Raw genomic sequence first — 23932 nt, 5'->3', positions numbered from 1 at the left:
TTCAGAGTTGCTGGGTTCCACCAAGAGACTCAATGTGAACTACCAGGACACAGATGGGTAAGCGATGAAGTCAAAACTATAAAACAAGACATTATCTGGACACGTTTCTGGCAGCGAGGGCGCTCCAGTCGTTACAGCGCTCCCTCTGCATCTATAAAACAGTTTCCACTCTGCAGTAACTCTGGGAACTGGAAGGCTGAAATGTGTTTGGTCAGCAGATTCAGTTTTGTGTGTTTCATGTCTCAGTTTGAACCCCGAGCCTCTGGTCAGGAGGTGAAACGCTGGCTGGTTAGGTTTCCCGCTCGAAGCTCAGGAGCCTCGAAGGAGAAAAGTTTAGTCTCTGCTCATCAATATTTCTCTTTATTACAAGTTCTTATTATCCGTCATGTAACATCGTACTGTTATTTCCTCTTAACGGCCTCCTTCCCGGCTCAGAAGAGTCTCGTCTCAGCGGCTACCTCTCGGATATATATTGGTTTTATAGCAATATTTCTGGCTGCAGGGCAGATCGATCACTTTCATACAGATCATAGACTGTATAACAGAAGTGGAGGTGGCCGCCGTGGCGTCACTCGTTGGTTTGTGGACTGTCAAGCCCCTAGTTTTGCGTTTTTAAATAGTTGAGCCAGAGATTGTGAGATAATAACTGTAACGACACTGTTACTTCGTTGGTATTACGGTCCTCTGTTTGGTTGCTGACGAAACGTAGTGGCTCATTTAATGGGAAATGGAGGACGGCGGCACAGAAAGCGAATTGAGTCGAGGTGAGTTGAGCTGGTGCCGGCAGCGAGTAAGCGCCGTTAGATTCACCTCGTGCTTTTTGATCAGCATGAACACACACACACACACCCCGTCACGCTGCCACAAACGGCACCACAAGCGGATTCATCCGCCGCCGGAAATAGTCCCTTTTATAGTATTAATATATTTACTACTTCAGTAGGAACCAACGGGCGTGAAGTTTGTCGACAAGACGAAAAGTATAGAAGAACACCGGACTTTAAACACAAAAAGCTGCCTGAACAAAATGCACTGGAAGTCGTCAGTCTGTCAGAGTTCGGCTCGGGACTCAGCCTGTGTGATTTAATGGCCTTCTGCTAAAACAACTCGCAGCCCTTTTCAGCTCTAAGTCAACACTGCTGTCGTAACAAAAGCTCAAAGAGGGACGACGAGCTGAGAGAGCTGTAAAACTGAAGAGTCAGAGAGACCGTGGGCCGGCGCATCAGCACTGAGACGTCGTCAAGTGCTCTTTGTTGGTCCCTTTAGAGGGCGGAGGGGGGGACCCAGCGGGGCCAAAGGTCAGGGGGCAGAGGGCTGGACCGCAGTCCATTAGATAGGAGTGTTTACAAAAAAAACCCAGGATGACTTAATGCTGCGTTGACAGCTGAAGCGTCTGAAGCATGAGTCAGGACAAGGTTGATGTAGAGACAAACGGCCTCTGTTGTCACTAATCAATACTTAGAGATCTGTGCACCTGATCAGGGCTGCAAAACAATATGAAAACATGACATGAGATTTGATGTCAGACAAGTTGTATTGGACTAATTTAATTTTTTATCACAATAAAAATGTTTAGGAAGTCACGTGGATGAAAAAAAAAAGATAAATTCATATTTTGATAGTTTAAAATTATAGTTTAATATTTTTTGTGTGTAGAAAACCAGAGGAATTTACTGAGGTTCACTTACAGTACGTTACTGTCAACATTACTTCTCATTATTGTTATCATGGCATTAGATTTGACGGTTAGTGTATGTAAGGCAAGGCAAGTTTATTAGTGTTGCACATTTTTACAACAAGGCGACTCAAAGCGCTTTATATAAAACATAAAAGCAACGTAGGAAATATAAAAAGATCATTTAAATACAATTAAAAAGAGTTAAATAGAAAATAACAACATAAAAAGTATTCGGGTGTGATTTAAAAGCAGTTTTCTGGGAGTTTGTTCCAGTTTTCTGGAGCAGAAAAACTGAACGCTGCTTCTCCAGGTTTAGGTTTGGCTCACAGGAAGCAGACCTGATCCCAGACCAGCTGAGAGGTCTGGATGGTTCACGACGTAGCAGAAGATCAGCCCTAAGCTACTCAGTGCTTTATAAACCAGCAGCGGGATTTTAAAACCAGATCTCTGACAGACAGGAAGCCGGTGTAAAGACCTCAGAACTGGACTGATGTGATCCACTTTGAGGACTCAGCGTTCTGATCGGTCCTTCAGGTGGCAGCAGGCTGACTTTGTAATCGTCTTAATGTGGCTGCTGAAATGGACTAAACTCTTTTTGTGACAAATAAACATGATAGATTAATTGAACTGCTGGTGAGTCACGTCAGATTACCAGATATCATCGCAGAGCTACCTCAAGTACTGTACGTAAGTACAAATTAGAGGTATTTGTACTTTACTTGAGTGTTTTCTTTTCTACTTCGACTGCACCACATTATCTACATTTATCTGACAGCTTCAGGTACTTAGTAAGATTTTTACACACAAAACGGTTAAAAAAATGAATATAAATAGTAATATAAAAGTACAGCTGAAACGACGTCAACCCCTGACAAACAGAACCATACTTATAGTACTTTTTACTTTTGTGTTTTTAAAAACAGGTGCTTTTGTACTTTTACTCAGGTAGAAGTTTAAACTAAAGACTTTTAGTGGAGTAATATCTAGCACAGGTATCTGTGCTTTTACTCAGGTAGAAGTTAAAACTAAAGACTTTTAGTGGAGTAATATCTAGCACAGGTATCTGTGCTTTTACTCAAGTAAAACAGAATTTGTTAGCAGTTTAGATATTTGGATGCGGCGAGTGACGGGACATTAAAACGTTGTCTGGCTCCAGCTCTGTGGTGTGTTTGGGAACAACATTTGCATGTCTGTAATTGGTGCTGTGTTGGTGCTAATGGCCTCCACAGGGACGTGGATCTCAGGCAGGAAAAGGTTCTTCATTATTCATCAGCGCTGCTGGCGGAGCTGCTGTAATCACACGGCTGCATCTAAACACAACACCCATAACATGCAACTTCCCACAATGCCCCAGTCTTGGGCCGGCACGTCTTCATTTGTTGATGTGAGATCATGTTGATACAGTCAGCAAACAGGAGGGCTGCGTTCTCACGGGTACATTTTTATTTTTTTCCTTTGGTTTCCTCGCTGTGTCGCTGCAGTGAGAGCGTCCAGGAGTGACTCAGCTGAAGACGTGGAGAAGCTTTCAGGCTGGTGTAACGTCTCTGAGGATGAAAGGTTGTTCTTTTTCACCGGTTGTGCAGTCAGGTCTGAGACGTTGGGCTGCAGCCACAGAATGTTTCACATGTCTTTGCTCGACTAAATGATTCATCTCTCCAAATAGTTGTTGCTAGATTAATGGACTAATCGTGTCAGCACGAGTTGATACGCTCCCGATCCACCGAGATTAACCCGTCAGGTTCAGGTTAACAATGTCCAAAGCTCAACCAAGAAGGAACCTGAACAGAGTCTGAAAAGTGAAGCCAGTGCTGCAGAGCCTATAGCCCTGGATGTACTTGTACTTGATGCGCTCCAAAAGGTGGTGCACGTCCCCAGAAATTAACGCTACGTGTCCGCGAGATGTAATTCCGCACGTGAATGTGGTGGCAGTACGTCAATCTCCTGTTCCACACACCAGCCCAGGTGGTGGCGGTGTGCAGTTGGTTTGCCAAACGCCATTAAAACCAAAAGAAGAAGAAGAAGAAGATCAGCAGCAGACTTTAAAAAAAGGAGATTTATGGCGTTTACAATAAAACTCCTGGAGCTAGTTCGCAGTTACCGAGATCGTTACGATGTCTCTCGTTACGATGTCTCTCGTTACGATGTCTCGTTACGATGTCTTGTTGTCTCGTTACGATGTCGATGTCTCGTTACGATGTCTCGTTACGATGTCTCGTTAAAATCAAAACCTGCTCGAGTGTCGCCGTGATTGGTTTGTTTACGCAGTGCAAATTCTGAGGAAGATGATCCTGTGTCGGCGAGGGATGATCCGGTCCTGATCTGCCCCCTAGTGGATTCAGGTTTAATCCTCCAGGTACATGCAAAGTACGCAGGCAAGCATGTGAACAATGCCGTTTGCGTCGCCGACGCCTGTCTACGCCTACGCAATGTTAAAAAGCAAGTATATCCAGGGCTTTAAACCTGCGTCCTCTCCAGCAGTCAGCAGGGGGTGACTCCAGCGGCTGCAGAAAGAAGTGTGATTGTATAGAAGTCTCTGAGAAACTGTTTCTACTTGTCAGCTGATTTATTCCCTCAGTAAACACTTTCCTGATGAGTTTATGGTCTCAGTCGCTAGTTTCAAGTCTTCTTCAACACAGCATGATGTTCATTTAGTAAATTATGGTCCCATTTAGAGGAACAGAGACCAGGAAGCAGGGGAGGCTTTAGGGCGGGGCTACAAGGTGATTGACAGGTCGCTACCATGGCAATACGTTTGGGCCCGAAATGTGTCACCTGGCAAATGTTGACAGGTATTGATATAATTGGTGTAGTTATTAGTTAGTGAGTTAGTGGATTTCTCCAAGATTTGGTGGAAAGTTCATCAGTGACCCGAGAAAATCATGATTTCTTTTAGGTTCAGGAACGTTTTGGAAAGATCGTGGGTTGCAGCTAACGATTATTGCAGTAATCGAGTATTCTACAGATTATTTCATCGATTAATTGGATGAGAAATACTTTGGCTTGGCGCTCCCTGTACCGGGATCAGCGGTGTAACTCATATCACTGTAACGTTCAGAGAACAACAACAAACACACGTTTCTACATTGAGCCTTTACTTTTGTTTTGCCTTCATCTCAACTAGACATCGTGATTTAGGTTAAATGCTAACGTTAGCTTGTTTGCGGCCCGCTCCGTGGACTCGATGTGTAGACCGGATCTTTGCTCTGCTTTGATGCTGAAGCCGTGGTGCTGCTTTGGTCGGCCGGTTCTGTTTTCTTTTCCCAGATCCTGGACACTTTCTGTCTTTCTCTCCGTCTCTTCTTCCTCCCTCGCTATTTTCTCTCTCTTCCTCCACTTTGCGATCTGCACAAATCAAATCACGTCGTCTTCACTTGTCCACAGCGCGAGCAGGTTGCACGACAGTAGCCATGTTTCCATCCAATTGTCATGAGAATTTTAAGCGTACTTTTCAAATGCCGCAAATTTTTTTTTACAAAAAATAGTAAATGCGAAATACGTGCGTTGCCATCAGCTGGTTTGGAGCGAGTAAACCAGGCTACGGCGAGCGCCGTTACGTCAGTAGTTGACGTTACACATGGCTGTAATAAACAAGACGCCTGGGTTCCAAACCAGAAACAAAACCAGTCGCTTGGACCTGATGGCCACTGATGTTAGAAAAATGGAGAGAGGTCCTCAGAAATGTGTTTCAATAATGCTTTTAAACGCTATAATACCCTTTGTGGGGTTCATCAATGGGGATAAATGATTCGAAGTATATAGTTTATGAACGTTTAGAGTCGTTAATATTTAATTAAACTCAGTAGAAGCAGCGTTCACTGAGACTCAGCAAAAAAATGCGGTGATAACCCCGTTTGATTTAAGAGGTGAATGCATAATTCAGCAGAACAGATGATGAAGGCTGCCTGCCCAGATCTGCATCCACCTCTTTTCTCAGCACAAATGAGCGTCACCGGCCGCGAGGTGCGCGGGAAATTCTCGAAATACCAAAGTACTTATAGGCAAGTCATGCCACTCAGCCGCCATCTTGGCAACGCCTCCGGGGAGATATTTCGGACCGACAAGACCAGGCTCCTGTCTGAATGAATGGGCAGAGAGCCAGAACTGCACTTTCACTGGTCACCAGGACATAAAAAAATATATGAGTAAAATCAGCAGTGAAATCTAATAAAAATCTCTGAAAAAGTTTGACGACTTTGCCCCGAAATAAGCGTTCTAGTAGAAGTAAAACAGACCCTTACGTCAGTGGAGCCACACGATTTGGCTGAAATATGTTTCCTGCGTTGGCTGTTAAAAGCAGTGATTGGCTTTCTAGCGGGAGGGGCGGGATAACCGCCATCTTTGCCGTTACGGGCTTTCCCCATAGAGTTGTATTGAGGTTGTGATTGGGTGGCGTGTCTCCTCTATAAAACATCTCTGGTAACAGCGCGCTGCATATACTTATATCAATATCAATGTTATTTATGTGGCACACTTAAGACAGCCAAGGTTGACCAAGGCGCTTCACAGGTTAAAAAATACAACAACAAAGAGTAATTACACAGTAAAAGTACAGCAATAAAACATTATAATATACAGAATTTTATAAATAGTGATATTAAAATTGGGAAATGCCAAAGAAAAGAGATTTTGGGCGGTTCTGATCTGGACTGGCAGGTTGTTCCACAGGTTAGGGGCAGCTACACCAAAGGCTCGATCACCTCTGGTTGCTTCTGGGTTATATGGATTAAAGGCTTTTTATTATTCGAGTCGTGAACAATAATGCCCTGATCTGTCTATCACTGTGTTTCCATGCAGATCTGGATCCATATTTCTGTCATTAAAACACATTAATGCAGGAAACTTGTGCAGCCTAGTCGGGGGGGTCTGAGCTCTATGAGTGTTTCCCGGTTAATTTATTCATCAGAGCTTTAAACTCTCCGGAGGAAACGGCGCCTTTTGTCGAGCATCTTGTTGACAGAGAGATGTTGTTAACACTCTGAACAAGTAAAACGGTAACTTTCAGAATGGATCCACAGAAGAAGAACGGAGCCGGAGGTTATGTTTAATGAAACAGAAAGGCATCCAGCTCGCCTCGCCAAAAAAACCTCTGAACAATAGCTGACATACTTTCCCTCCTGGCTCGGAGAGTTTTGGATTTCGCCAAGTTTTCAGCACAGATTCTCCAGCGCGGATTAATTACAGCCTCGCTGACGAGCTGAGGGAGACTGCGGCCCCTCCTCTCCAGGTGTTTCGACAGACCTGCAGCCTCATGCTGTGATTGGAGGGAAAGTTTTATCCTGGTGAGAGAAGCAAAGTGTTTGGACATGCGGACGGACCTGAGGAAGGCGTGGAGGTGAAACCGCGGTGGCCTCGCACATAAATCAGCGTTATTAAGGGAGCGTTAGTGTTTGTGCAGGTCGGCCATTTATCACTGAGAATATTTGTCTTTATTGACGTGCGATGTGTGAGAAACAAACACACACGGGGTCTAAAGGGCGCTTCTTTTCTGCGTCCCCGTGAGACAAATTAGTATTTGAGTCTGTGCCGACGTCTCTGTTTGGATGCGTTTCTATGGAGAGCGGAGCTGGAATGGGGTCCCTGTGAATTGCTGTGATGGTGGGAGCTCTGGCCTTTTGTCCGGGGGGGGGAGGGGACCCCGGGCGTCACACATCTGAGGAGGGACGAGAACCCGGACGGCTGCTGTAACAGAAACTCATTCAGTCCTCGTCTCAATGCTGCAGACCAGGACGGTTCAAAGACAAATCTAACTGGGCCAGATTTTAAATCCAGGAAATGAAAATGGGCCAGACATTTTCAGCAGCTTATTTAAAACCTTTTAAAATTTTAAACAAATGCAAATAAGTGAGGGGTGGGAGGTGGTGGGCGGGGCATATTTTCTATTTCTAGTAGCTTATTTCACCATTTTTATTCTGCTTCAACCTTCACCCAGTTTCAGTGTTTACTCACTGATTGCATCAGCTCCCTCTTCTCTTTTCCCCACGCACTCACACCTACACCTCTGTTGGAAACACGCCTGCTTGCCCCGCCTCTTTCTGTCTGGAGGCTCGTTAATAGCGTAGCCCATCAGAACGAAACCAACGTGTGGCGGCTAACGCATGACATCTGCACTGGTGTTGCTTTACCTGCTCCCTGCTTGTGAAATATCAACCGTTTGCGTGTCTTGTAACGTAATAGAAAAGAACGCTCCGTGTTTCTCTGCAAAATGCTAAAATGGATCACCGACTACACCTGGGCGGCTGTTGTTAAAACACCTGGGCGGCTGTTGTTAAAACACCTGGGCGGCTGTTGTTACTACACCTGGGCGGCTGTTGTTAAAACACCTGGGCGGCTGTTGTTACTACACCTGGGCGGCTGTTGTTAAAACACCTGGGCGGCTGTTGTTAAAACACCTGGGCGGCTGTTGTTACTACACCTGGGCGGCTGTTGTTAAAACACCTGGGCGGCTGTTGTTAAAACACCTGGGCGGCTGTTGTTAAAACACCTGGGAGGCTGTTGTTAATACACCTGGGCGGCTGTTGTTAAAACACCTGGGCGGCTGTTGTTAAAACACCTGGGAGGCTGTTGTTAAAACACCTGGGCGGCTGTTGTTACTACACCTGGGCGGCTGTTGTTAAAACACCTGGGCGGCTGTTGTTAAAACACCTGGGAGGCTGTTGTTAAAACACCTGGGCGGCTGTTGTTACTACACCTGGGCGGCTGTTGTTAAAACACCTGGGCGGCTGTTGTTAATACACCTGGGAGGCTGTTGTTAAAACACCTGGGAGGCTGTTGTTAAAACACCTGGGCGGCTGTTGTTAAAACACCTGGGAGGCTGTTGTTAATACACCTGGGCGGCTGTTGTTAAAACACCTGGGCGGCTGTTGTTAAAACACCTGGGCGGCTGTTGTTAAAACACCTGGGCGGCTGTTGTTACTACACCTGGGCGGCTGTTGTTAAAACACCTGGGCGGCTGTTGTTAAAACACCTGGGCGGCTGTTGTTAAAACACCTGGGCGGCTGTTGTTAAAACACCTGGGCGGCTGTTGTTAAAACACCTGGGCGGCTGTTGTTAAAACACCTGGGAGGCTGTTGTTAATACACCTGGGCGGCTGTTGTTAAAACACCTGGGCGGCTGTTGTTAAAACACCTGGGAGGCTGTTGTTAAAACACCTGGGCGGCTGTTGTTACTACACCTGGGCGGCTGTTGTTAAAACACCTGGGAGGCTGTTGTTAAAACACCTGGGCGGCTGTTGTTAAAACACCTGGGCGGCTGTTGTTAAAACACCTGGGCGGCTGTTGTTAATACACCTGGGAGGCTGTTGTTAAAACACCTGGGAGGCTGTTGTTAAAACACCTGGGCGGCTGTTGTTAAAACACCTGGGAGGCTGTTGTTAATACACCTGGGCGGCTGTTGTTAAAACACCTGGGCGGCTGTTGTTAAAACACCTGGGCGGCTGTTGTTAAAACACCTGGGCGGCTGTTGTTAAAACACCTGGGAGGCTGTTGTTAAAACACCTGGGAGGCTGTTGTTAAAACACCTGGGAGGCTGTTGTTAAAACACCTGGGAGGCTGTTGTTACTACACCTGGGCGGCTGTTGTTAAAACACCTGGGAGGCTGTTGTTACTACACCTGGGCGGCTGTTGTTAAAACACCTGGGAGGCTGTTGTTAAAACACCTGGGCGGCTGTTGTTAAAACACCTGGGCGGCTGTTGTTAAAACACCTGGGCGGCTGTTGTTACTACACCTGGGAGGCTGTTGTTACTACACCTGGGCGGCTGTTGTTACTACACCTGGGCGGCTGTTGTTACTACACCTGGGCGGCTGTTGTTAAAACACCTGGGCGGCTGTTGTTAAAACACCTGGGCGGCTGTTGTTAAAACACCTGGGCGGCTGTTGTTAAAACACCTGGGAGGCTGTTGTTACTACACCTGGGAGGCTGTTGTTAAAACACCTGGGAGGCTGTTGTTAAAACACCTGGGCGGCTGTTGTTAATACACCTGGGAGGCTGTTGTTAAAACACCTGGGCGGCTGTTGTTAATACACCTGGGAGGCTGTTGTTAAAACACCTGGGCGGCTGTTGTTAAAACACCTGGGCGGCTGTTGTTAATACACCTGGGAGGCTGTTGTTAAAACACCTGGGCGGCTGTTGTTAAAACACCTGGGAGGCTGTTGTTAAAACACCTGGGCGGCTGTTGTTAATACACCTGGGCGGCTGTTGTTAAAACACCTGGGCGGCTGTTGTTAAAACACCTGGGCGGCTGTTGTTAATACACCTGGGAGGCTGTTGTTAAAACACCTGGGCGGCTGTTGTTAAAACACCTGGGCGGCTGTTGTTAATACACCTGGGCGGCTGTTGTTAAAACACCTGGGAGGCTGTTGTTAATACACCTGGGAGGCTGTTGTTAAAACACCTGGGCGGCTGTTGTTAAAACACCTGGGCGGCTGTTGTTAATACACCTGGGCGGCTGTTGTTAAAACACCTGGGAGGCTGTTGTTAATACACCTGGGAGGCTGTTGTTAAAACACCTGGGAGGCTGTTGTTAAAACACCTGGGCGGCTGTTGTTAAAACACCTGGGAGGCTGTTGTTACTACACCTGGGCGGCTGTTGTTAAAACACCCGGGCGGCTGTTGTTACTACACCTGGGCGGCTGTTGTTACTACACCTTGGTACAGATGAAATAATAAAAGAGTGTAAGTTGCAGTCAGTTTGAAGAATAACAGGTTGTAAAACTTAATAGAAATAAAAGTCTATTTAAAAAAGAAATTTGTATAATTTTTTGAGTAAAAGTATTACAAGATTTTTATACTCTGTAGTTGTGAATGACCAGAAGTTCCACCAATAAAAACACCTGGTTATCAAAGATTTAAGACCCTGAAATATAATGAAACCAGCTCAGTACACTTTAAATGATATGAGACGCAGCCAGAATCGACTGTTGTATTCATAATAATAATAATAATAATAATAATTCCAGAGGAAGTGTGTGATCAGGTCTGTAAATGTTCTCCGTGTGCCAACACGCCCGTCCTGCTCTCATAAAGAGCTGCTTGTAAATGTTCTTAGTAAACCGCCAACAAAACCTCCCTTTTTGTCTCGTAAAGCAAATAAAGCAAACTCAGAGCCGTGAACATGAACGCACTGTAAACATCTCCGCCTTGTTTTCCTGCTGTTTTAGCTGCTCGGCTCTCACAGCGACGTGTTCGGACCGCTGAGGGGAAAAGGCATAACTCATTTGCACTGAAGTGAGACTGGGAGTGAGCGCTTCAGCATCCGGTCTGCGAAGGGTCAGTGAAAGGCCTCCATGTCGGCTCAGACTCACAAACCGGGGTGTATATTATTAAAAACGAGATCAGTGTTGTCCATCTCGGATATGAATCACCGCGGCTGTGTAGCGTGTACTGCGGGTTTGCAAATAACAAACAAAAAGGAGGCAGAGATGAACACAACCAGAAGAGCACTGCTGACTTTATAAAGCCGGCCTGGATCACAGTATAAACTGAGAAAATACTCCACTACAAGTAAAAGTCCTGCATCCAAAACTTATTTAGACGCAGGTATGTAAGTATTATCAGTTTAATGTACTTACAGTATGAAAGTACTCATGTTGCAGTAAATTGTTAATATTCCTGCTGCATTACGTTGCATTTTACTGCTGTATGTTTTAACTCCTTTATTTCCTGTTATGTGCGGCACGGCGGCGCAGTGGTTAGCACTGTCGCCTCGCATGTCGTGGGTTCGAGGCCTCTCTGTGTGGAGTCTGCATGTTCTCCCCCGGTGCTCCGGGTTCCTCCCACCGTCCAAAGACATGCAGGTTAACTGGTGACTCTAAATTGTCCCTAGATGTGAGTGCGAGTAGTGTCTCTGTGCGGCCCTGCGATGGACTGGCGACCTGTCCAGGGTGGACCCCGCCTTTTACCCGATGCCAGCTGGGATTGGCTCCAGCCCCCCTGCATCATGCATCAAACACAGCCTGTTTTCAGCTTTGTGACGATGCATTTTCCAGCTGATCCAAGAAGGTTTTGGAGAGTTTGTTTAGCTGAAGGAGGAGGAGGGTTTGCTCCGCCCATAAAGGAGCGTTTCCTCCTGCAGGTTATCACCAACACCTGGAGATACGGGGTTTTCACTGGACAGGAAGGGGATGCAAATCTGTGATCTGAAAGTAACTACAAAAATTGCATTTCCTGCAATTTTATACTCAAATCAAGCAATCTGATTGGTTCATAGTGACAAACAGGGTTCGAGTTATAATCTGAGCTTCGTCGGGGTCTCGCCTGGTATTAAAATGTGATCTGATGCAGATCACATTTTACCGGTGGAGATAAATAAATAATGAGAGACTGTAGTAGTTTTAGTAGTAGCAGTAGTGGTGGTAGAAGTAGTATTAGACTGTCATGTAGTAACAGTATAAAGTAGCATAAAATGGATATTCTCAAGTAAAGTACAAGTACCTTGAAAAAGTTACTTTCACCCGCTGCAGAGGAGGGAGGTCAGGGTCACCGCCTCCCCCGCCTCTCCTCTGTCTCCTCCTCGATGGCGAGCGCCGGTGGTGATGAGAGCTGAGGTCACAGAGGGCCTCGTTCTTCCAGAGAGGGGGTGGGGGGGGGCAAAGTAAAGACCTGGAGCTGTTAACAGGTCTGTCAGGGGAGCAGGACTGAAGGACCAGACAGAGGACGTATTGTCTCTCCGTGCTGACGGCCTCTTTCAGCGTTCAGTTCCTACCTGCATGGTGGCCTGCAGGCTCAAACAGGAGCCCGCCCCCCTTACTGGATTAAACACACTGAAGCTGCTGCGGGAACTCGCAGCAGCTCGGAACCGGGACTCTCAACTGGTGCTGGTTTAACAGACCGTGTTAAAAGTTACAGCTTAGTCCAGCGTGGGCGTGTGGGTGTGAGATGAGATGATTAATGTGTAGAAAATATTGTTCCTGTGTGGCTGAAATATGTTTCTGCTCCTGACTCCAGATGATTCGCCTGATCTGTAACAAACCTACCTGAACCTTATTAGAGTGAATCTCAGTAGACCGGATCTAATCTGGACCTGGTGTGACTCGAGTCGAGGGCTGGGAGTAAGAGGCCTAAATGTGTCCGGAGGATCGAGTATCATTTTATTCAGGGTTCAGGTCTTTATTTAACTCTGATGCTCTGAGCAGTTTCCCAGTTAGACTTGTTAGTTAGAATCGTGGAGACACTCTGACTTTTAGTCACCTTTAATAATAATTACAGCACAAAACATGGGAACTATTAAGGCCAAAAAAAACGTGGTTCAGCTAATCGTCCCGTCCTGGTCCACGTTCATACAGTAAAAATGCTCCAAAATGAGTGTAAAATAATTTCAGAAGCTAAAAGTTTAATTCCTCTGGAGAGTTTCCCGTCTGTCCTGTCAGATTTATTACTACAGCCTCAGGATGTTTGCTGTGACATCACTGCACACATGGAAACGTTTAAAATGACTGACAGCAGCCTCTGTCAGACTCGAGCCGCCGAGCTGCTTCATGATCAGGTTTTATATCACGTCAACACTTCTGCCCATATTCACTCTCTCTCTCTCTCTCTCTCTGCTGCCAGTCAACACTTTTATGTTTCATTCACCATTTAAAGAGCAATGCTCCAGGTGCAGGTGCTACCTGGTGTTTAAAGGGAAAGGAAGCTGACACTCTGATTGGTTTAATTGATGTTGCGGCCAGAACACACCTATAAATAATTAAGGCCGGAAGACGACAACTAGGGATGCAACTAACGACGATTTTGATATCGATTATTGAAAAGAATAATCAACTATTTCGGATCATGAACCGTAAAGTGACACAATGCCTCTCATGTAGCTTTTAAATTAAACCTGAGGTTGTTTTAGGCATGTGTAAATAAAATAAATACTGCTTTCAACGCAGCGCTGATGTTGTGTTGTTTTAGTAACTTTACTCCATTAAGCTGACGGTGTCGTTACGGCCCGATGGCGTCGTGAACAAATCGATTATTAAATTTGTTGTCAACGAATAGGGCTGAAACGATTCATCGATTAAATCGATTACTAAAATGCATCGACGCAAATTCTTTGCATCGCACTAAATATTTTAATAAAAACACCAAAACTAAAAGTCTGTCAGTAGCATCCTGTTTCTGCTTTGCTTGACTGATGAGAGCCAATCAGGAAGCCAAACGTGAGCGTCATCGTTTTTAAAGAGTTTGAGCAGCGTTTTCAAACTTCTCTGTTTTAGTCTGGACGGGAGGCGGAAACGTAGTATTGTGGATGGAGCCTGATTAAAACAAGCTTCGTCTCCACCTCTCACTGACTGACTCCTCCACCTCTGTGATCCTAATAATGAAGCGTCTCTTCGTTAGCAGCCTTCAGGGACTTTGCCAGCTAATTATCTGACTCCGGCCTGCAGCGTTCCCCTTTAAACCCTCGTGACTCACATGTTAAAGTCTTTGTGGCGTCTGAAGGATTTCTTCTTTTCCCTCCTCCGTCACTCTCGCCCGCTCTTTGCAACCTCCATCCATTATTGTCGGAGCTGCCCTCGGCGCTGTCTGTTACTGCGCCCACATGAATGCCATCGCTCGCATTACGCAACAGAAAGAAAGGGAGGAAGGAAGAGCAGCACTAAGAACAGCCCTCCCCTCTCAGCCTTTATTCACCTCTTTCTTTCCCCCTGCGCTCCTCTAATGTCTCTGCCTGCTTTATTTACAGACGACCACATGTAGCCTGTAGCTTTATTTCCTCTCCCGTCTGAGCTTCACATGTGGGGGGGGAGGTCGCTTAGATGGGACGGCTGTGGTGCATGTTGGGATCTTTTCACAAAGGAGGTGGAGTGTATCTATAAAATAGTCCCTGAATGTATTTGCTTCAATTATATCTTAAAGAAATCGTGATAAATGTTTAGTACAGTTTCCTAAAACCCAAGATGACTTTGTCTTTTTGTGTCTGTCCAACAGAAAGATATTCAGTTTATATTGATATAAACAGCAAAAGTTCACCCAGAGGAAACTACAGACAGAGAATCATGAATATATTTGCATTAATATGAAGCTCTTTACAACGCGCCTCTCATCTAGTCATCGTGGACAGTTTTGGGTTCAGCGTCCTGCTCATACGTGCACTTTGACTGGCCCGGTTTTTAAATTTCTCAAATATCGGCATCAGTATCAGTCGGGCTGTAGTCTGCATGCTTTCAAGGCTGTGATACTTACGAAGAACCTGTGATACAAAGGAATAGAGCAAGGAAGAGGAGAGAAATAAGCTGATACAAGCAGACAAATCTTTCACTGGGGCCACTGATTGGTGGACTAACTCAACCGTGAAGACCCGTCTCTTGGTTTGTGTCCCATTCTCTTAAAATCTTCGTTGTTTTACTTCATAAATTGTCTCATGAGTTCCACACTTGATCAGTTTCGAGGCTGGTTTGAGCCCATAGTTGCTGTCAGTTTCACCAAAAACCTCACAGACACCTTTTGAAATTCTGAAAAAATGCAAATCTTTCCTGCAGCTGTTCACTTTACATAAATCTTCAGTTTCAAAGAGCCCTGGTGAAAAGAAAACGTATCACGTAACACACACACGTATGAAGCTGATACGAGGCTTTGGGAGGATGATGTAGTGCAGTTTTTGATCTGGGACTGAAAGGGTTAACGGTATCGATGCTCACCTGATGAACACACACCCGGGTCTGCAGATTTGGTGGAGTTTTGTGGGCGTGACCGGCGTGTTCTCAGGTGTTGTGTCCTACCTGTAGCTGCAGGTCGACGTCTGACTCACGCGGTAACACAATAATCGGATTCTCCCTCCAGTCAAGTCCAGACACAGCGGAGAACACCAGGTATTTGTTTCCCAGACAAACTCACGCTTTCTGCACCGTGACCTCCTGAACGCAATCAATTAAATCAAAACTAAACAAACAAATAAACAAAGGTGACTTTGTGACATTTTTATGAACTAAAAACCTCCGGAGTGAAAAAGAAGAGGCGCTCGATCACAGAGCAAAGGCCACACATTTAATGAGGTCGTTCTTAAATGTCATCTAGTAATTAAATTGATCTGTGATCGATCACGAGCGTTAGTTGCTTCACTGTAACTTGTCAGAGCAGCACGTCGGGGAAAAGGTTACCCAATAAATCCACCCCCGCCATGCAGTCAGACAGGTTATGACCCGACACGCCGGGGTAAAGAAAAAAGGTGATTAAATCAATTAAAGCGCCTGTGAAGGATTATTGAGATGTCGGGTGTGGGTGTCGGTATAGTCAGAGGTGTAACCAGCAAACAAACAGGAGCCTGCAGAGTGTATAAAAGAAGTGGTCGTAGCCGCCGTGACGTCACCCGTTGGCTTGTGGACTACAGTTTTAAAGCCTCCAGGCGGTTTTTGGTCATCGCCATCTTGGTTTTTGGGAATCAGACGTGACCGGACATTAAATACAAAGTAAAATGTTAGTCGGGTCACATTTTATTTGTCTTGTAAAGTGGTGAAGACATAAGGGCACATTTGGGTCACGAGAACAAGATGAGAAGATATTTTAATATTATTTTGAATAAATATTCGATGCTGAAATATATCAGTCTGTGGTTCCTCCCCAAGAAGACTTTGAGCATCAAACACTTACTTTCCTGCATTCTGGAGACATTTTCTGCAGCAATTTATGGTGGAAATGTCTTTATTTATATGAAGGGAAACAAAATTAAGATGGCAGGTAACAATTCAAAATATAAAAATATAAAAATCAGTAATCAGCAGCTTGTTGCTTTTTTTAGACAATGCACATTTGTTTCTTCTATATTTCAGCTGCATCGCATGTTTTCTTATTGTCCATTGTTTCATTTGTTATTTAACATTTCTCGTTGCTGTTGTTCAAAGCATGTTTAACAAAAGCTTTCAAAAAGTGATGGAGACATTCAGGTTTAAGTCGCCCCCTGCTGGCCGCTAGAGAGGACGCAGGTTTAAGTCGCCCCCTGCTGGCTGCTAGAGAGGACGCAGGTTTAAGTCGCCCCCTGCTGGCCGCTAGAGAGGACGCAGGTTTAAGTCGCCCCCTGCTGGCTGCTAGAGAGGACGCAGGTTTAAGTCGCCCCCTGCTGGCTGTTAGAGAGGACGCAGGTTTAAGTCGCCCCCTGCTGGCCGCTAGAGAGGACGCAGGTTTAAGTCGCCCCCTGCTGGCCGCTAGAGAGGACGCAGGTTTAAGTCGCCCCCTGCTGGCTGTTAGAGAGGACGCAGGTTTAAGTCGCCCCCTGCTGGCTGCTAGAGAGGACGCAGGTTTAAGTCGCCCCCTGCTGGCTGCTAGAGAGGACGCAGGTTTAAGTCGCCCCCTGCTGGCTGCTAGAGAGGACGCAGGTTTAAGTCGCCCCCTGCTGGCTGCTAGAGAGGACGCAGGTTTAAGTCGCCCCCTGCTGGCCGCTAGAGAGGACGCAGGTTTAAGTCGCCCCCTGCTGGCTGCTAGAGAGGACGCAGGTTTAAGTCGCCCCCTGCTGGCTGTCAGAGAGGACGCAGGCTTTCCCCCAATACTGATCACAGGAGGAGGATGCAAAAAGACAAAATGGACGATGAGGAGGGAGGTCTGATTCTGGTCCATGCTGAGTTTGAATTTCAGGCGCTGTTGTCGTCTCTGTATCGTCTGCTCGAGACTCTCTGTCTCTCCTGTTAAACTTCAGAGGGGTTTTTAAATGTAGGAGGTCTCATCCGAGGAGACGGAGTGATCTGGGAGCTGATGTGGTGGCTTTTACTGCGTCTGACAGGGGCTACGAGCATTTTATGACCACTTTGCTGTGGGTCGTTTATAATGCTCTCTCTCTGTCTCTGTCTGTGACCTTTGACCTCTCAGGTTTTCGGCCCTGCACCACGCTGCTCTCACAGGGACCACGGAGCTGCTGTCGGCCCTGCTGGAGGCCCAGGCCACCGTGGACGTCAAGGACAGCAACGGTTAGACACAAACTCAAACACACACATCTTGGCGTCGTCGTGGCCCAGGAGTCTTAAGAGGTGTCCCGGTTAATAATAACCTGTCGGGAATTTTCCCACGGTTTATCGTTAAACCGGTAATCGTCGCTCTCTGATACTTCCAGTTTATTACTGACTATATTCTGAAGGTTTTTACAGAGGGGTTTATTAATATATCCTTCACAGCCTGAATTATAGAACATTTTATTCCCAAAAACAGGTCGGAAATTGTTTTTTTTTTTTTATCCCAGTAAAAGTATTTTCTGATTTATGGAGTAATAAAAACAGAGATCCAAAATCCCTTCTGTAAAAACATTTGAGTTTAATGTGTCAACAAAATAAAACAATAACTTTGACTTAATTCTTGAAATAGATGCAAGTTAGCACATATTTCATTAGATACTGCCTCATTTGCATATTTAAACATAACATTTCAGAAAACCTGTAATACAAAAAATATTTGTCTTAATGTGAGTAATCAGCTAAGAAAGTTTCATGGTGATATCTATACGTTAACGTTTTTACCCTATTCACCCACAGCGTCTCATCTTAATCGGTTCATTAAGAGCAAATGTCATTTTCCTTTCCACCGTCCAGTCACGAGTCACATGACCTGTTTGTGTACAGACAGTAGACGGTATCAGATTATCACATCAGATTAACAGCTGACTCGACTGTGTGTGTGTGTCACTACTCTACACACACACACACAGTCAGACTGAAGCACATCAGATAAAGTAATGTAGTATTGTGGCGGTAGTGAAGACATAAAGAGTATAATTAATGAGAGCTGTTTTGGTACCTAAGTACAATTTTGAGGTACTTGTACTTCAGATTATTTATACAGAATATAATCAACATATATATTCTTGTGTATTTTTACAGATTAAACTACCCAGCAGTATAAAAAGCATAAAAAGTCATTAAAATGAGCTCTACCAACTGCAACTTTAAAGTGATGAACACATTAATGCATCAATAACAAAATATAAAGTATCTCACAAAAGTGAGTACACATTTCAAATTGTTGTAAATATCTGATTATATCTTTTCATGTGACGACACTGAAGAAATGACACTTAGCTACAATGTAAAGTAGTGAGTGTTCAGCTTGTATAACAGTGTAAATCTGCTGTCCCCTCAAAATAACACATCACACAGTCATTAATGTCTAAACCGCTGGCAACAAAAGTGAGGACACCGCTCACATTTTTGTAAATATTTGATTATATCTTTTAATGTGATAACACTGAGGAAATGACACTTTGATACGATGTAAAGTAGTGAGTGTGCAGCTTGTATAACCGTGTAAATTTGCTGTCACCTCAAAATAACCAAATTGGAGTGTACTCACTTTTGTGAGATACAGTAGATTATTCTGAAATGGGCCATTCTCCATAATGTGACTTCTTCCACAACTGATTGATTAAAGTTTATCCATTGAGTGGGTGACTTTTCATGGGGTAAATGATAAAGTGTGTGTGATCTGTGCAGGAATGCGTCCGCTGCATTACGCAGCCTGGCAGGGGAAAGCTGAATCGGTCCTGATGCTGCTTCGCTCAGGAGCGTCAGTCAACGGCGTTTCCCTGGACGGACACATCCCTCTGCACCTGGCGGCGCAGTACGGACACTACGAAGTGGTGAGTTCAAACATATCGTACGTCACTATGTGTCTGCTGCCTGTCCTCTCTCCTCTCGCCGCTCGTTTATCTGTTTGACTCTAAGACACGAGATGCCCTTTTTAGACAGGATGTTCACGTTATTTTGTCCGTCCACGACATGTCTGCACCACACTTTACAGCTTAGTATTGTATTTGTTGCAGATAAAGGAGGCCGTGGAAAATAAACATGTTTTTCACAAAACGTTATTTAAAGACACACAAGAACAATGTCTAAATAAAATAAAGCCCTAAAGTTTCCAATCAGAACAATCCGGTAAAATAATAAGTAAAGAACCTGATCAGACAGTTTTATAGACACATTTCTGTTCATTACTTACTCATTACTATCAGTAGAAGGATTGTTTAATGTATTTTTAAATTTGGCTGGTTCATTAATGATGAGGAATAATAATCTGATGAGAGAATACATATTAGTACAACAGGCACATTTTACTGCTTTAATACTTTAAGGTAGGGCTTGTGATTGGCGAGCAGGTCTGTCACACAAGGACGACAGCATGACTGTTTAAAACGGGTCAGATGTATAATTAACCTACATTTTTAGGAGATTTGGGGTGATCAGGTTCTAGGTGGGGGGGGGTGTGATCAGTGACGAGATGTGAGGGGTGGCTGGTGAAATGAACTGCAGGGGTTTTCTGTATTATCACACAGCTGTTACAGGTCAGGAGGATTAAGATGAATCTAGTTTATGTTTACAGTCTGCAGCTTCACAAAGCGTCAGATTAAAAAACACTACACACATCAACATGTTGTTTGTTTATTACTCTTTACCCCATACAGAGGAGGAAAGTAGCTCATTTATTTAAGTACTGCACTTAAATACTGGTACTTCAGCTGAGCAGTTTTTACTTCTGCTGTATACATTTCGGAATTTTAGTCCACCCCATTATTAGAGCTTACTTTTCAGATCAAGGCTATTAATACAAAATGTGATGCACAACATCTGCTTCGTTTTATATTATATATAAGTCTTATTTTATATCTGCTGGAGCATTAAGAATAGAAAAGAAAGTATTTTCTTTAAATCTTCTTTCTCGTTTCAAGTTGCAGAAAAGGTTTGTGTAGTATTTTTTAAATAAGTTAAACAAATTAAAAACAGGTTGAATTTTTATGACTCAATTATTGGCTGAAAAGGCATATAAATGATCAAAGAAGGCCGCTGTTCTGCCTAAAGTACATGTTTTGATACTCTATTCTACTCTTCACCCTTTACTTAAGTAAGATTTTGACTTCAGGACCTTTACAAACATACATACATACTACTTTTCCGTAACACACTTAATATTGTGAGTAGTTTGTTTGCTGTTGTTGGAGCAAGGGACTCTAATTTATGGATATAAATTTATAATATTCATATTTGTGTAAGTTTTTAAGTCTGTGCACGCTCTGCATGGTGGTAACAGCGGGAAAGCAAAGATTAAATTTCATCTGTCTCCTCTTTTGTTGTCTTTTTGTTTGTTTTTATACAGTTTAAACACAGTTCCAGCGTTAACAGTCCGCCTTAAATCCGCCTTAAGTCCATCTGTTTTTAAAGCTGCAGATTCCACTTGAAGTCTTTTTTTATTGCACCGTGTTGAAATCTCCTCTTCTGTCGCTGTAATCCGCCCTGCAGGGTCCCTGCAGAGATAAAAACACACGGCGGACGGCTTTGTTTATTCAGCCCGAGCGTGTAACAACGTCATCTGATTGGCTGAGAGGAGGTGAAACATTATCCACATTACAGCATCGACCACCTCCGAGGGCCGAGACGCCCACAACACACACTCAGGCTAGCAGTTTCCCCCTGCTTCCAGTCTTTATGCTAAGCTAGGCTAACCATGTCCCGACTCTGAGTCCAGAAATGTTCCTTTTAAATTTACAGATGTTTTAACAGTTTTTTCAGGATCCCTGGTAGAATTATTATTATGTCTGTTATTTTACAATCATTGGGTATTTATACAAATATCATTACATTTTCTTTTGATTATTACTTTGTCAGACATTATTATTCTTGTTTTATTTTATGTTATTTATTTATCGTACATCCACACATTTCCTTGGTCACATTCAATTGTACAAACATTTATACACACTTTAACACAAACATACTGTAAAACTTTGGTTTTTCTTTGCTTAAATCACTGAACTCACCCGGCGTATATCTTAGTTCCTTTGCCATGCCGGTAAATCTGAATTAATTCTACTTTGGTACTCATTGTTTCCATACAATGAAGTAAACTGTTGAACGACTAGTATCATGTTCATACTGACATAAGTTTAAACATTTGTATTTGTATGTGCGATCTGAGCAGCTTCAAGAGGTTTTATGAATCCAATGAATTTCTGAACGATTAATCGCTTTTAAATCGAAATTACAATTATAAAGAACGCGATTAGCTAGTGACCCGTTTTAAACATTCATGCAGTTACAAATTCATGCTGCTGTCGTCCTTGTGTGATAGACCTGCTCGCCAATCACAAGCTGCACGCATCTCAACTCACCAATCAGAGCGGCAACAGGGCGTGTACATTTTACAACAACAAACGAAACTGGAGGAAAACGTGGGATAATGGCGCCAGCAGAGCCGACACACACAGCGTCTGTGCCGCGGTTTTTGTCCGGCGTCAACTCGCGCTGAAGTGTTTCAGCAGCGGAGCGTTTAGCCTGCACGTTGTTGATGTGTTGTTAATTTGTCCTTTCTTGTGCTTCAACTACGAAAACAGCTCTCTGTGAGCCCGTTTCGCTCTACTGTGGTTAAGTAGCAACGTAGTTTAATTGTTTCTTTTTTGTCTGTTTTAACTGTGGTTATTGTTGACGTCTCTGCACAGGGTGATTTTGAAAATCGACCGGATTCTCTTTGCCGTTCTGTGTCTGACTTCCTGCCCGTTTCATCTGCTCTGTGCTGCTTGACGCGGCTTCCGTCAAAAATAGACAGTGAATATTGAACTTTAGCTAAACTTTTAAAAAAATTGCAAATCAAATCTTAATCGCAATATCTGGCAGAAAAATTAGATGTTTTGCCCAAATCGTTCAGCCCTAGTCCAATGAACTCCTGTAAAAACCAGGCTTCTAATTGAAACCTGCGTTTATTTGTAGCCACACCAGGACAGTAAACGGGACAAGCGTTTAACTAGGACTCTGCTTTTCATTTCAAGTTTTACGGTATGCAAACGCAGTCCCGGATGAACATACACAGCATCCCCGTTTCTTTCCTTTGACTTTTTTGTACCTTGTTTTTCTTCTCCTTCGTCTTGTGCTTTTTCATGTTGTAAAAATAAAATAAAATGTTGTGTTACTGTGTGTTTCAGTCTGAGATGCTGCTGCAGCATCAGTCCAACCCCTGTCTGGTCAACAAGGCCAAGAAGACTCCTCTGGACCTGGCCTGCGAGTTCGGGAGAGTCCAGGTGAGCTCGTCTGTTCTTTTTGTTTGTGACATGAGCTGAAACACTGGACCGACCTCTCACACGGTAAATGATTGAACTTTCGTGGGAGGTTTAAGATGATAATCGGGGCTGGTTTTGGGGTCAGAATGAGTCTCTGGGGGGGGGGGGTGAGTGTTAATGATGGTTGGACAACACACGGCCACAGCTGGACAAACAAACACACACACACAGGGGTTAGATTGCGTTGCTGTGGATACTTTTCTCTCTCTGTCTGTAAACATCACTGTTATCTTTGCATTGTCTCTTTCTGTTGATCTCTCTCACTCTGCTGGTTTCTCTGTTCTCGCTCGTACTTCATCGGTCTGACGCACATGTGGACGGATTACTGCATTGATCCCACTGTGCAGTAATCCACCCATAGATGTGTGTTAATTTTTCCTCCCGAAAAGTCCAGAGAGCTCAGTCAGGAGTAGGATCGTCCTGATCCAAGTCCCTTTAATACTGAGTATATCCGCCCTACAGAGAGCACAGCTGCAGAAAGCAGCTGGAATCAGTAGTGTTGTAGTCACGACCGCCCATATCGAGACCGAGACCAGAGTTTATCGAGACCAAGTCAAGACCAAGACTTTTAGGGGATGAGACCAGTTCCCCACATTACATGACGCACAATAAAATGTAGAACGAGATCAGAGGTTCTTCTCAAACTGATCTAAAAGATCCACATTCCCATTAAAACACCCACATACAAACACTAAGAGCATAACGTAAGCGTCTTTATTCAACACTGCTTTTCCATGCTGACCATCATGCAGAGGGGTTTAATCAGGGTTATTGGTTGCATTTGGAGCAATAAGTTTTACATCCAACCAAAGTTAGGATGTTAACCAATAAATCAGACAATGCAAAAGCAATTTATTGATATTCCCAAAGTTGACTGGTCTTGAAATAAAATCCTGAGTCCTCAATGACCGAGACAAGACGGAGTAACAAATGCGGTCGAGTCTGAGACGAGACCAAGACCATAAAAAAGTGGTCTTAAGACCGGTCTCGAGTGCCACAACATTAGGAATCAGTAAAGAAGTTGAAATGTGTTTTCTGGTTGTGTTGCTCCGTTTTAAGGAAAGATTATTAGATCATGTATTTATTTGGCAGCCGCAGCAAACACTGATAACTTCCTTTATTCTCTGTTTAAGATCTTTTAAAGAGATGATGGACTTTGGAGATTGAGTTTGGTCTGCTCATCATGTAGTAGAACAGGCTAGATTTTCCAGCCTCTGGATCTTCAGTCTGTGGTGGAAACTCACACAACAGCGGG

At 44.3% G+C, this 23932-nt stretch overlaps 1 protein-coding gene across 5 annotated transcripts in view; it reads left to right on the top strand.

Annotated features, from left to right (window-relative positions):
* LOC119895441 (caskin-2-like) overlaps positions 1 to 23932 on the top strand; it is a 96194-nt gene that overhangs the window by 37397 nt on the left and 34865 nt on the right. For all 5 annotated transcript variants that reach the window (XM_038708604.1, XM_038708596.1, XM_038708578.1 and 2 more), the window contains 4 exons: positions 6 to 57; positions 17457 to 17554; positions 19067 to 19212; positions 22543 to 22638. In XM_038708604.1, the coding sequence (XP_038564532.1) occupies positions 19069 to 19212; positions 22543 to 22638 (240 nt within the window). In that variant the 5' untranslated portion in view covers positions 6 to 57; positions 17457 to 17554; positions 19067 to 19068. The remainder of the gene's footprint in view (positions 1 to 5; positions 58 to 17456; positions 17555 to 19066; positions 19213 to 22542; positions 22639 to 23932) is intronic.

Source organism: Micropterus salmoides, unplaced genomic scaffold (assembly GCF_014851395.1).
Source record: "Micropterus salmoides isolate LMB-PRFRI ecotype aquatic unplaced genomic scaffold, ASM1485139v1 Ms_hic_scaffold_10, whole genome shotgun sequence".
Lineage (NCBI taxonomy): Eukaryota > Metazoa > Chordata > Actinopteri > Centrarchiformes > Centrarchidae > Micropterus > Micropterus salmoides.
The sequence above is the reverse complement of the archived record's forward strand: the minus strand, read 5'-3'. Positions and strand labels throughout refer to the sequence as shown.